The sequence below is a fragment of the Hemicordylus capensis genome, chromosome 3 (genome assembly GCF_027244095.1).
Source record: "Hemicordylus capensis ecotype Gifberg chromosome 3, rHemCap1.1.pri, whole genome shotgun sequence".
Taxonomy (NCBI): Eukaryota; Metazoa; Chordata; class Lepidosauria; order Squamata; family Cordylidae; genus Hemicordylus; species Hemicordylus capensis.
In genome coordinates this window covers 263,415,565-263,429,695 of record NC_069659.1, presented here as the reverse complement: position 1 = coordinate 263,429,695, position 14,131 = coordinate 263,415,565, and the positions used below count along the sequence as shown (strand labels likewise).

Here is a 14,131-nt window from a genome sequence, read left to right as displayed (position 1 = left end):
TGCACATAGCACCTGAACATAGATCTTTAAATGTGCTCTATGTCATAATCAAGTCAAGTCTTTCATTTGCACTCCAGTCGCCTAACTTGCAGCTTCAGCCCCTGTAGCTCTTCCGTATACCAAGGGGCCAATTTTGAAGCGGGTCGGAGGGGACGCTTAGGAGCAATGGTGTCCACTGCCATGGTGAGCAAGTTGTTCCAGTTCTCAATCAGGGCATCAACAGGATCACCGGCAAAGCCAACACTAAATCCTTCCAAGGCTTCTTGGAATCCTGCTGGATCCAATAACCTTTTTGGGTGGACCATTCTAATAGGCCCCTCACTGCAGAGGTGGGAAGTGGTCGTAATCCCAACCTTAACCAGATGGTGGTCCGTCATGCTGATGAGGAAATCACAGGAGTCCTCACCCATAGAACACCACCCTGATCAGAGTACCTGACATTGCAGAGGAGCAAGGTAAGGCTATGTGGGTTGTTGGCAATGCACCCGAGGTCAAAGAGCTGGCAGGAAAGCCGTAAGGGGAGACAGCTATAAATTTCTAACTACCCTTCCCCTGGAATGGCCTGCTGACCTGCCAACATTACTTCTTCTATTCCCCACCAGCACCGGAATAGCTGCTCCACATTCAATGAAGGCGCTCCCTGTCTCCCCATCTCCAGGCAGACCCAAACACATAAACCAATCTCAGTAACAAAGCTGGCACACTTACCTCTGCAACTCCTCAAACAGCCAAACTGAACAGAATGCAGCCCAACCCTCAGCCCTACACCAAAGGCTGGCACCAAAGGCCGGCCCCCTTTGGCAGCTGACTTCAACTGGCGCCTGCAGGCTGGCCGCACCGCCGGCTGTACCGCCTGCCAAAGCCCTTCCCTTAAATAGCCCCCAGGGTCCTTCCTCTCACAAACTGATGTGATCAGTTAATGCCTGCAGGTGGTAAACATTGGCACTTGAGGGAAGGGAGGATCCCAATTAGGCAGCAGTACTGTGCTGGGCTGAGTTGGTCCGTCCAGCAAGCGAAGGGTGGGGAGGGGCAGCTCCAAGGCTTCCAGCTGCCCAACGAAGTGGGCTTGATAGTAAAAAGCCACAGCTCACCTCCTCCAGTCTCCCTCAGATGCTCCTGCCACAGCCCTTCCCTTAAATAGCCCCCAGAGTCCTTCATCTCACAGAGGACCCTGGGTAGAGCTGATGATATCAGTTAGTGCCTGCATCTTTCCCAGATGTCCTGTTGTGCTCTCAGCACATTCCTTTATCACGTGTGCGTGGTTCAACTGAACTGCTCTACACATGGTCCAAACACTAGTTTCGGTAACATTTAGAATGGCAGTTCAAATTTAGAATGACACCAACATTTAGAATGACATCAACATCAACAGCAACACATGATAAATAAATATCCTGGGAAGACATGAGGGCATCTGGGAAAGATGGCAAGATGGGCACACACTCGGTGGACCCCCCCCCCTTCTTAGTCAGATGCAGAGGCGTATCTAGGGAAAATAGCGCCTAGGGCAAGCACTGAAATTGCGCCCCCTGTCAAAACATCTGACACCCATCTTTCAGATAACTTTACCATAATATCAACTGAAAAATACAAGTCAAGCTCGTTAATCTTTTAATATTTCAAAAACTATTTAGCAGTGGACGTAGCCAGACCAAGAAAATGCTGGAAAACTATAAATTTCAGTATGCTGGGGCTTATGAAATACATAAATATTATGCAGAGGTATACTTGGAAAAACTAAATAGAAGTGCCTGTCTAATTCTCTGCTATACATTGTAGCATCACGATTACATAAGTTTTAAAAATAAATCGAGAATTTGACTTTTACCAGATACTCTGAAAATAATTAAACGATATGCAGAGTAAACAGTGTCACTGCTTGGAATATATTCTAGTATTTCAGAAAGACAGTTAAAATGAGAGAAAGAGAGCAAGAAACTCCCAGTGGGCCTTAATACTAAGGATTTCACACTGATTCAAAGACAAACTCACCATTAATAGCCATATTATTAAGACATCACATTTAACTCATCACAAGAAGCAAAGTAAGAGCAAATGAATACAATCTTAGCTCATAAGCTTCAGCACAGTATTTACAAGCCCTGATTCTCTGTACATAGTGCCAATCTGAATATGTGTACCGTGACCTATATTATTATTATTTTTTTAAAAAATTACCTGTAGCCCCTTCGGGGGTCTGCTGTGGGGGGTCTGCAAAGTTTCCCCCTCCTCCCACTGGCCTCTAGGGCCTCACAGGCACCATTTGAGTATGTGTGGTTGTCATTTTTAAAAATAATTGTGTGTTTTTTTAAATGGCCGCTGAAAACAAAATGGCCACCATGCTTACTCAAATGGCCTCTGCAAGGCCTGGCATGGTGTAGGGCTTCATAGAGGCCATTTGAGCATGTCCAGTGGCCATTTTGTTTTTGGTGGCCATTTTTAATTTTTTTTTTAATTTTAAGAAATGGCGCCCCCCCCTTCAAGTGGCACCTGGGGCACGTGTCCTGCCTGCCCAACCCTAGATATCCCCCTAGTCAGATATGTCTCAGTGACATTGTACAAAGTGATTGCAGGGCACGCTAGAAGTTTCAGATAATGTGTGGCAGCAGGATGGAGATGGAAGAACTTGGGATGACTCAGTTTTATGCTACTCATCAAACCAGGTATATTTCAGTATTAATATTTTCATTTGCTCAGTGGTGCTCAGGAGCTATGATCCGTGACATTTGCTTTGTTCAGTTTGAGAATTTCTAAAAGTTGTTCATTTATGCCAAAGGAGTCACTCCCATACGACTGGTCAATGGAAGAAACAGTTGCCAAGGTCTCCTTGAGGTATATCGTGATGGCACCTGGGGAACAGTCTGTGATGATTCTTGGGACATAAACGATGCACAAGTTGTGTGCAGACAGCTTGGCTGTGGGCTGGCCCTCTCAGCACCAGGAAATGCCAATTTTGGTCAAGGTTCAGGAAGAATTCTTCTGGATGATGTGAACTGCAGAGGGGATGAATCTTCCATTGGGCAGTGTTCCCACAGAGGATGGGGGGTTCACAACTGCAACCATAATGAAGATGCTGGAGTAATTTGCTCAGGTATTCTTGGATTGTTCGTGCTAATTTAGGATTCCTAATTAAAGTAGATTGCTCTTAATCCTAACATGAGGTTGTAACTCAGAAGAGTGTATATATAAATAATGTACTGGGGGGGGGGGAGTTGGATGAGGACCTTTAAAAAGAACTATTAACAGTATTAATATTATTTGCAAATTGTAACAAAAACCTGTTAAAAACCACCCCTTTCCCTTATTTCTTTGAAATCTGGGTGGTGCCTTCCTTCCACCCATTGGGAACTACCACCCCACATAACCCACTCTGGGTCACCCTGGTGCCCCCAAGCAGAGTTATACCCCAAGCAGAACCATCACCTTTGCCCATTTTTTTTTTAAATTTGGGTGATAGCTTCCACCCATTGGACACTACCACCCAACCCACTTTGGCCACAACATGGAAGTCCAAATCTCCATATTTTTTAGGTCCACATCTGAGGTTAATTGTTTTGTACCTGCATCTGGGCACCTGAGCACAGGGGTGACTTGTTCTGACTACAAATTACCTAAATCATCTAGATTCGGGTACAAATGATTTTCTACCTAATCAATTTTGATCTAACTGGGACCTGTGGCAGATAGATGACTTGAACATTTTAGCCAAAGATGACAACATTCATGTGGAAAGGGATCTGGTGAGTATGTACAAGAATTTTTCTTTTTTGAGTTCCAGGGGCAAATGTAAATTTTGAATTTTTGGAAATATGAACCTTAATTTTTGATGCTAAAGTTTTTACAATGTACATTTAATTTTAGTTTTAAAAGCAGTATATAAATGAGCTTAATAATTATTAAATTATTTGTAGCTGGTTTTAATTTCAAAGTTGCTTTAGCAAATGTTGTTGGCAAATATAGTCAACCATATCACTAGAACCAGCTTGGTTCAAGATTTAGTGTGATGTCATCATATACAGTATAAGAAGTGATAAGTTACTTTTTGATTCTTGCCAAAACTTCATCAGAAATATGAGGATAGTTTTCTTTAAAGGCTAATTTTTTTCCTGCTGTTTTCCCTGCAGCTCCTTTGCGCCTGGTTAACGGGCGCAACAGATGTGAAGGCCGCCTTGAGGTGTACCATGATAGCAGCTGGGGAACGGTCTGTGATGACAGTTGGGACATAAGTGATGCCAAGGTAGTCTGCAGAGAACTTGGATGTGGAGCTGCGCTGTCGGCACCAGGAAGTGCAAGATTTGGTCAAGGCTCAGGAAATATCGTCCTGGATGATGTACAGTGCAGGGGAAATGAATCTTCCCTATCTCACTGCCTTCACCCACCCTGGGGAACCCACAACTGTGGCCATCACGAAGATGCAGGTGTCATCTGTCACTCAGGTATCCCGAGAATAATCTGTTATATAAATCTGTTTCTTAAACTTACAAATCAAATTTGATTTTTTAAATCTTTGTAGGTTGCTTTTGGAAATTTATCATGAAATTTCTGAAGAAAAACATATCTATGCAATATCCAATTTTGTAGGGATGTGCGAAACGTTTCGGATACAAAACGTTTTGTAACCAAAAGAGCCTGTTTCCGGTGTTCTGCATACCATACAAAACACCCATTTTCCAGATCCAAAAGTTTTGTATACAAAACAAAACGTCCCTGTATCGGCTACAAAACGTTTTGTTGTTTCGGACCTCCATTTGGTGGTGATCTCTGAGTCAGTCTCCATTTTGTGTTTGACATCTCTTTGAATTTCCCACCCTTCCAGCCTTCTGATCGGTGACCTAAATCATGGGCTGACCCGCTGACAATTTTCTCCTTGTTCCCCATTGGCTCTTTTGCTTCTTGCCACTCTTTACTGACCCCACATTGGCCAGGGGAAGGGTTGCTAACCCATGGGGTGCTGGGTTCTGTTGTTTCTGTGGTTTTCTGAGTGTAGATTCTCTGGTAGCATATGAGAGTGGATTCTTGTTTTTCACTGAAAATCTCATATACTACCAGAGAATCTACAATGAACACAAGAAGCAACACATTTAAGTTACCAGTGTGGTTTTAGATTACACAGTAGATGCTATCTGAAGGGAGAGTCTTGAATATATTCTAATTCTTTCTGGGGGTGGGGAGAGAGGGTATCCTTGTCATGCCTGGAGAAGTGAATATGGGGTGTGTCCACAAATCTCAACCCCATGCTTACACTTCACAGTTCTTGGTTCTAGCATTAATGCCTTGTCCCAGCAACGTGGAACCTATTTTTGACACCGACTTGCTGACAGCACCTTGTCCAGAGGGGCCAAGTGGATCCAGGTGTAGAAAGCTGAGATAACAACAATTCCGACAGAAATCCGACACAATAGAGAATGCATTTTGACAATTTGATACAATAGGGAGTCTATGAAAGTCATCTCAGAACTAATCTGACATTTTCTGACATGTCTAATGACACTTCCGACAGCACTGTTGGGCTAACACAACTGCACAGCTCTAATAATTACTGACTGACATGGTGCAAGCTCAGTAATATTTCAGCCTAGTAATGTTGGATTTGTGTGATTTGCATAAGTGGTGCAAAATGAAAAATATCTGCAAAGGATGTTACCCGAGACTAAGTCAATTTGTTCAAATGGGCTTACTCTCATGTAATGCAATTTGCAAACTTGTGTAAATGGAATATGTCAGCCATTAGGTTTGTTATGTGGTTACCTTTTCATCACAAAAAGTTACTTGCAGTACAGATTACAGTTTTACTTAAATGGAGTACTAATGGACTTTTGCATCAAATGTTTAGCTGTAGAATTACATAATCACAGATATCTGTAGGAAATCTAGCAATTAAGCCCACTTGGCATCTTATGCTTGCACTATCAGGGAATGCTTTGGAAAGCCCTATGAGGAACATAGGAAGCTGCCTTAGACCATTGGTCCATCTAGCTCAGTACTGTCTACACAGACTGGCAGCATCTTTTCCAAGAAGTCTCTCTCAGCCCTAACTTGGAGATGTAAGGGAGGGAACTTGGAACCATCTGCATGCAGGTGCTCTTCCCAGAGTGGCCCCATGCCCTGAGAGGATTATCTGACCGTGTTCCCATACATAGTCTACCATTCAAATACAAACCAGGGTGGACCCTGCTTAGCTAATTCATGCTTGCAACCACAAAACCAGCTCTCCTCCCATGAGATAGAATAAAAAGATGCTACATGTTAAATAAGCCCTTCAGTAAAAATCTTTTAATTATTTAAAATTAAAACAGGTGAAAGAGAAATGGTTGCACTTATCAAGTTAGTTTCCTCAGAATTCTGGGGTTCTTTAGAATCTTATCAGGGATCCCACAAAAAAAAAAAAATCCTGAAGGTAATGTTGGGCACATGCTACACAGTTCTCTTCACTTATTCAGAGCAACAGTGATATCCATTAGTTTTGTGTTGTGCACCTTATAGTTTTCCCGGCATAATCTACAATGCACAGGGATTCATCAGCAGGCAAATAAATGTGAAAAGAGTTCCCTGGGGGGTAGGAAATATGCAACGAGGAGTATTTTATTATCCTATAAGTCTCAACAAAAAGTCCTTTTATTGTGCAGAGAAAAACTAAATGTTGGTAAACATAAAACCACAAGATGTTTTGGTGTGACACACCATTCCATTCCCCCTGTTGTATGATAGGAAATGTGATGTACAAGATTGTGAAATTTGTGGACAGGGGGAGGGAAACTATGGGAAGAAAGCTACAATATATAAAATTCAGTGCTTAGGTTGCACAATTCTATAGTGGGGAATCTGGCAGGTCATTGAAAGACAGATATAAAGAACATCTAGCTGATATGAGGCATTGTGCAAAGAGAACAAAATCTTGGTCATTGCATATGAGGATTAAGCATGAAGAATGGTGCTCACTAAAATATGTTTTGGAGACTGAAAGGAACCTACAAAGGAGGAAATCAAGGAAGCATTATTTTTAGAGAAATAGAGACCTGACATTAATGCTCGAGAGGCGCTGGCTGATGCCATGAAGTTTATTAGCCTCTGAGAAGAATCAGGTGGTCCTGCTTCTCTCTCTCCACCCCTCTTGCTCATTGTCTCTCCGCCAGTCAGAGAATTGTGTGTTATCATGTCTAAGGAATCGAACAGCTGATGAACCGAGGTCTTCATTTGTGCTCATTTGTTTTAACTTAGCTGAGGATGGTGTGTCACAATGAAACGCCTTATGGTTTTATATTTACCAACTTTTAGTTTTTCTTTGTGCAATAAAAGGTCTTTTTGTTGAGAGTTTGGAGTTATCATGCGCACTGCATCACTGGCATATTGACTTATCCTATGAGACACATCATTCATTCAGAAAGATTCGACAGACATAAAGTCATTTGATGGTTTCCTAATAATTTTACAATTTCTTCAAAACTGGCATGTTACATCATACTTAAATCTGATAAAATATTGCCCTATATGCTTTTACTTAAGTGCTCAACTCCTGGCCCACTGTTGTTTAGGGATGGGTCTGGACCGGTCCGGAGGCCATTATAAAGGCCTCCAGACTGGTCCGGTACAGGCCGGACCTGGCCGGTTCGGTTTGGGTGGGGGGGTTCTTTAAGGGTGGGGGAGGGTTTTCTTTCCGCTCCCGCCGCTTTCCCTCCTCCAGTGCACGTATTCTATGTAGTAATTGGGGCAGCAGGATACCTCCCTGCCGCCCCTTCTCCCTCTTGAGTGCAAAAGGCTACACAGAGCCTTTTGCGCATGTGCACGTCGTGCGTGAGCTTCACGTCTCCCCGACAAGGAGAAGCCTAGAGCAGTTTACGACATGCTTAAATTTCTCTTTCACAACAACCTTGTGAAGTAGGTTAGGCTGAGAGAGAAGTGACTGGCCCAGAGTCACCCAGCAAGTATCATGGCTGAATGGGAGACGTGAAGCTCGCGCGCGACGTGCGCAAGCTCAAAAGGCTCCGTGCAGCCTTTTGCACTCAAGAGGGAGAAGGGGTGGCAGGGAGGTATCCTGCCGCCCCAATTACTACATAGAATATGTGCGCTGGAGGGGGGAAAGCGGCGGGAGGGGTAAGTAAACCCATCCCCGCCCTTAAAGGAATCCCTCACACAGTCCCGGACTGCAGCTCTGCGGTTCTGTGCACACCCCTACTGTTGTTGAAAGTGCATGCTGGACTAGATGGACCTTGGTCTGATCCAGAAAGGCAAATCTTATGTTCTTATTGGGAAGACAATACACATACACACACAAACACAGAGAGTTGCTGGGAAATGCTTCTTTCTCATTGAGCTGCATCTGAATTTGCTACACCTCTCTTCCTTTATTCCTTTATGATCAGCGTTCCAAAATTCTCCTTCCTTGCCTAAAAAACAACAACAACCCTGGATCAGAACACAGGGAATAACTGGACGATGGGTTGGGGTCAGTGGGTGTCAACTGGGAGAATCCACTCGTCTGTGCTATTTCATAACCTTTTTCATTCAGCATTTCCTGCTGTATTTTTCTTTCCGATCATATTATGAAAGATCATTCTAGGCTAGGCTCTTCCTATTACCGATTTGAATAGTCAGTTGATTAGAAAAAGTCTTAATAATAAATTGATTTGTTTTTATTTTCTGCTTTCTTTATGAACAGCGACTCCAGAAACGCCATCTTGTAAGTTTATGTCTCCTTTGTGCAACAAAGGCATTCCAAATCTGTCTGTCTTTCTGTCTGTCAAGTCATACTGATATTTTGTAAACATTGGATCACGTGCTATACATCAGGAAGAAAGGCTGCACATAGCCTTCCTGTGGCTAGGGCTTCTTCTTAGCTGAACGGGGAGGAGCAATTTATTTTATTTGTATTTATTTAGCATATTTTACACCTCCCAAATCTAATGTCTTTACTTCACAATACTTATCATGCCTCACTAATTACACTATTTGTTCTATCTATATGTCTTTTAAAAGTATTCCACAAGAGTGGAGAATGTAGCTGTTTAAATATTTTTAATTTAATTATGCAGCCAACAGCCATGTCGTGTGGCACAATGGTGCCTGAAAAGACCATTGCTTTTCCCTGCCACCTTTGGTAGGAGTCCTAAGTAGAGATGTGCATGAACCTGTTGGGTGCGAACATTCAACAGTGGGAGGGGGGGTCAGTCTTTAAGGGCAGGGGAGGGTGCACTTACCCCTCTCCCCCCGCTGGTGCTTGGTTCCCGTAAAATCCTTTGGGGCAGAAGCGTACCTCCTTGCTGCCCCTTCTCCTCTTTGGCTGGACGTGGCTGGAAGTACCTGGCATGCATGCACACACCCGGTGCACACACGCACATTGCGATCGCATGCGAGCACCTCTGACATGAGCAGGCGTGAGCGCACATACCTATTGGGAAGTGACAGGAAGAGCCTGCCCATCCCAAGCAAAACAGTATGAACATAACTCCAAATGTTTTCAAGATGTGTAGACTGGGGATGAGAAGTCTAGCCTAAAAACCCAAAGAGGACTGAGCCGTGATTTGTTTATTTCCCCCCTGGCAGGTATTTATTAAACCTAAATGATTTATTTTGAAGGAAGTGACTGGACTGAACACAACTAATACACACGTTTTAAGAAGAACTCACTTCCCAGGAAACAGCCTCTCCCTCTCTCAGCGGAGCTCCCAAGATAACAAGGCTGCACGTCATCAGGAGACCAAAAGCGATCACTCCCCACTCTCAGCCACATGCCTTTTTGAATGCTCGAGGAATCAGCCTCCCGTTCCTTAGCCACAGAAACAAATGCATTGGTTGGAGCAACACTGCCGGGGGGGGGGGGGAATCCCCCTCTCTGCTCCACCCCCCCACCCCTCTTTGGCGTTCTCCTTTTTATTTTATTCCCTCAGGAGACAGCCTGAGAGAGACCAAAGTCAGTGAAATCAGGCAGTTCAACACACGGGGCGGGGGGAGAGGAGAAACTGAGAGGAGAGGGTTTTAAAATAAACCTTTCCCTTCCCTCCTTTTGCTAATGAAATTACTGCCGGGATAAGCAGCAACTCAGAAGGCCTGCTGCCTAGTGGCGCCTGCTCTGCTCTGCTCGTCAGAAGGGGAAGGCTCCTTGTGAGTGCCCGATTCCCTGTGTCTCTCTCACTCTCTGGGATTGCCTTGCCTTGCCCACTCAGGGTGGGTGTTTTTTTAAATGGTGGGTTTACAAATAGGCACAGAGAGAGGGAGAGCAGCAAGGCAATGTTGGGCTCATCAGCAGGGTGCAGTGGCAGATCCAAGCGCCGGTCAACGTCCCAAGGATAGGAAAGAGGAAAGACTCTCCAGTCTCTCTGCCGCCCACTTGCTTTTTTGTTCTTGGATTGCTACAAGCTTAGCCCAGCCCGCATTACCTTCAAGGAATCCACATTAAGGATGTGGATTCTTCATAGAGTAAGCCCCGTGAACACAAGGACTTTACTTCTAAGTAAACTTGCATAAGACTGAGCTATAAGAGACGACCTCCCCCCACTGACTTCAAAAGAAAACACGCTTCAGAGTAGATGCTGCCTCTTTCCTTTCCTCGTCATTCACTTGTTTTCTAATCCATTCTAATTCACTGGAGAGCAGTTTACTTACTTTTTGTTGGGACTTGGGGGAAGTAAGACTCAAGAGAATGCTGGGCAGGCAGCAAATTGATTGCCCTTTTGGCTCGAGGGCAAAAACAGAAACAGTCGGGAACAACAATGAAAAAAGCAGCACAGCACATGAAGCACACGCGCCCCAGCAGTTGCTGCTAGTCGCTCACTCTCTCTCCGTCTCCTGCCTCAACCCACGTGGTCAGGTTGTGGGCATGCTCGCTGGCCCTCCGCCCCGCCCAGACTTGGAGTTCCTGCGTGTGCGCTGCTGCTGTGCCTGCGCGAGTGGAGGGTGTGCCACCAGAGCCGGAGAGGAGATGCCATGCCAGCCATGGGTGGCAGCAGTGAGCAGTGGGCTGCCCGGCGGTGCGCGAATTAAAAAATTCTTTTTTAAAAATTGGGGGTCGTGGGAGGCATGGAATTCCGCCCCCATTGAAGTGGCACCTAAGGCACATGCCCTGCCTGTCCCCCCCATAGCTATGGCTTTGATATGCGCCCGGCATGCACACGTGTGCCAGGTACTTCCAGCCACTTCCAGCCACAAAGGTGAAGGTGCACATGCCAGGAGGTATGCTGCCTCCCCGAAGGATTTTACAGGAGCCGAGCACAGGTGAGGTGAAATACTCCAGGTGGAGGAGTATGTGCACTCTCCCTTACCCTTAAAGTCAGACCCCTCAGCCCCTTCAAACGGCTCCCGCCCGGTCCTGTACACATCCTGGTCCTAAGGCTTTATTGAGGCTGCTAGATGTGGCTTGGAATTCTAAACTGCTCTGTACATGTGAACAGAAGCTGGGTAAAGAGCTGCAATTTGACTTTTGATCCATATCTGCTCTTAGATGGGGCTAATTAGGAACATGCAAGACTATACCACATCCTGTGATTCAAAGGGCACAATCCTAACCAAAACAAAAATACAGGATTGGAGTGTTCAGTTTTGGGACGGCAATCTCCCTTTTCAAATGTCATTTTGTTGCTCAGCAAATTAAAAGCACACAAATTATGCCAACAGATCTAACTGTTAAAGTGTAACTCTGACATGGCTAGATTTTAACTTCTATTGTCTTTTCATCCTAGTAGCTCCTGAATCAAATTCAGCACCAGTTTCTTCATGGAGTACGTTGAGTTTTCTCTACCTAGAGTATCGTATGTAAAATATGCTTGTGGAAATTGGGAATTGGATAGAACCTTCAAGACTCTTCTAGTCAAACACAGACCACATTGTCGGATACTTGGAACACTGGGATTAGCTTGGATTTAAATTATTATTATTATTATTATTATTATTATTATTATTATTATTATTACTACATTTATATCCCGCTCTTCCTCCAAGGAGCCTAGAGCGGTGTACTACATACTTAAATTTCTCTTTCACAACAACCTTGTGAAGTAGGTTAGGCTGAGAGAGAAGTGACTGGCCCAGAGTCACCCAGCAAGTATCATGGCTGAATGGGAGAGGTGAAGCTCGCACGTGACGTGTGCGTGCGCAAAAGGCTCCGTGCAGCCTTTTGCACTCAAGAGGGAGAAGGGGTGGCAGGGAGGTATCCTGCCGCCCCAATTACTACATAGAATACGCTTGCTGGAGGGGGGAAAGCAGCGGGAGGGGTAAGTAAACCCTCCCCCGCCCTTAAAGGAAACCCCCCCCCACAGTGCCGGACCACAGCTCTACGGTTCCGTGCACACCCCTACTGTTGTTGAAAGTGCATGCTGGACTAGATGGACCTTGGTCTGATCCAGAAAGGCAAATCTTATGTTCTTATTGGGAAGACAATACACATACACACACAAACACAGAGCGTTGCTGGGAAATGCTTCTTTCTCATTGAGCTGCATCTGAATTTGCTACACCTCTCTTCCTTTATTCCTTTATGATCAGCGTTCCAAAATTCTCCTTCCTTGCCTAAAAAACAACAACAACCCTGGATCAGAACACAGGGAATAACTGGACGATGGGTTGGGGTCAGTGGGTGTCAACTGGGAGAATCCACTCGTCTGTGCTATTTCATAACCTTTTTCATTCAGCATTTCCTGCTGTATTTTTCTTTCCGATCATATTATGAAAGATCATTCTAGGCTAGGCTCTTCCTATTACCGATTTGAATAGTCAGTTGATTAGAAAAAGTCTTAATAATAAATTGATTTGTTTTTATTTTCTGCTTTCTTTATGAACAGCGACTCCAGAAACGCCATCTTGTAAGTTTATGTCTCCTTTGTGCAACAAAGGCATTCCAAATCTGTCTGTCTTTCTGTCTGTCAAGTCATACTGATATTTTGTAAACATTGGATCACGTGCTATACATCAGGAAGAAAGGCTGCACATAGCCTTTCTGTGGCAAGGGCTTCTTCTTAGCTGAACGGGGAGGAGCAATTTATTTTATTTGTATTTATTTAGCATATTTTACACCTCCCTAATCTAATGTCTTTACTTCACAATACTTATCATGCCTCACTAATTACACTATTTGTTCTATCTATATGTCTTTTAAAAGTATTCCACAAGAGTGGAGAATGTAGCAGTTTAAATATTTTTAATTTAATTATGTAGCCAACAGCCATGTCGTGTGGCACAATGGTGCCTGAAAAGACCATTGCTTTTCCCTGCCACCTTTGGTAGGAGTCCTAAGTAGAGATGTGCATTAACCTGTTCAGTTCAAACATTCAGCAGTGGGAGGGGGGTTCAGACTTTAAGGGCAGGGGAGGGTGCACTTACCCCTCTCCCCCCGCTGGTGCTCGGTTCCCATAAAATCCTTTGGGGCAGAAGCGTACCTCCCTGCTGCTCCTTCTCCTCTTTGGCTGGAAGTGGCTGGAAGTACCTGGCATGCATGCACACACCCGGTGCGCACACGCACATTGCGATCACATGCGAGCACGTCTGACATGAGCAAGCATGCGCGCACATGTACGCCTGTCATGTACACGTGTGCCAGGTACTTCGAGCCACTTCCAGCCAAAAAGGTGAAGGTGCACATGCCAGGAGGTATGCTGCCTCCCCGAAGGATTTTACAGGAACCGAGCACAGGTGAGGGGAAATACTCCAGGTGGAGGAGTACGTGCACTCTCCCTTACCCTTAAAGTCAGACCCCTCAGCCCCTTCAAACTGCTCCCGCCCGGTCCTGTACACATCCTAGTCCTAAGGCTTTATTCAGTCTGCTAGATGTGGCTTGGCATTCTAAATTGCTCTGTACATGTGAACAGAAGCTGGGTAAAGAGCTGCAATTTGACTTTTGATCCATATCTGCTCTTAGATGGGGCTAATTAGGAACATGCAAGACTATACCACATCCTGTGATTCAAAGGGCACAATCCTAACCAAAACAAAAATACAGGATTGGAGTGTTCAGTTTTGGGACGGCAATCTCCCTTTTCAAATATCATTTTGTTGCTCAGCAAATTAAAAGCACACAAATTATGCCAACAGATCTAACTGTTAAAGTGTAACTCTGACATGGCTAGATTTTAACTTCTATTGTCTTTTCATCCTAGCAGCTCCTGAATCAAATTCAGCACCAGTTTCTTCATGGAGTACGTTGAGT

At 44.6% G+C, this 14,131-nt stretch overlaps 1 protein-coding gene across 1 annotated transcript in view; it reads left to right on the top strand.

Annotated features, from left to right (window-relative positions):
- LOC128350588 (deleted in malignant brain tumors 1 protein) overlaps positions 1–14,131 on the top strand; it is a 50,013-nt gene that overhangs the window by 18,611 nt on the left and 17,271 nt on the right. Inside the window, 2 exon segments of the mRNA XM_053308986.1 lie at positions 2,777–3,091; positions 4,068–4,436. Coding sequence (XP_053164961.1) covers positions 2,777–3,091; positions 4,068–4,436 — 684 coding nt within the window.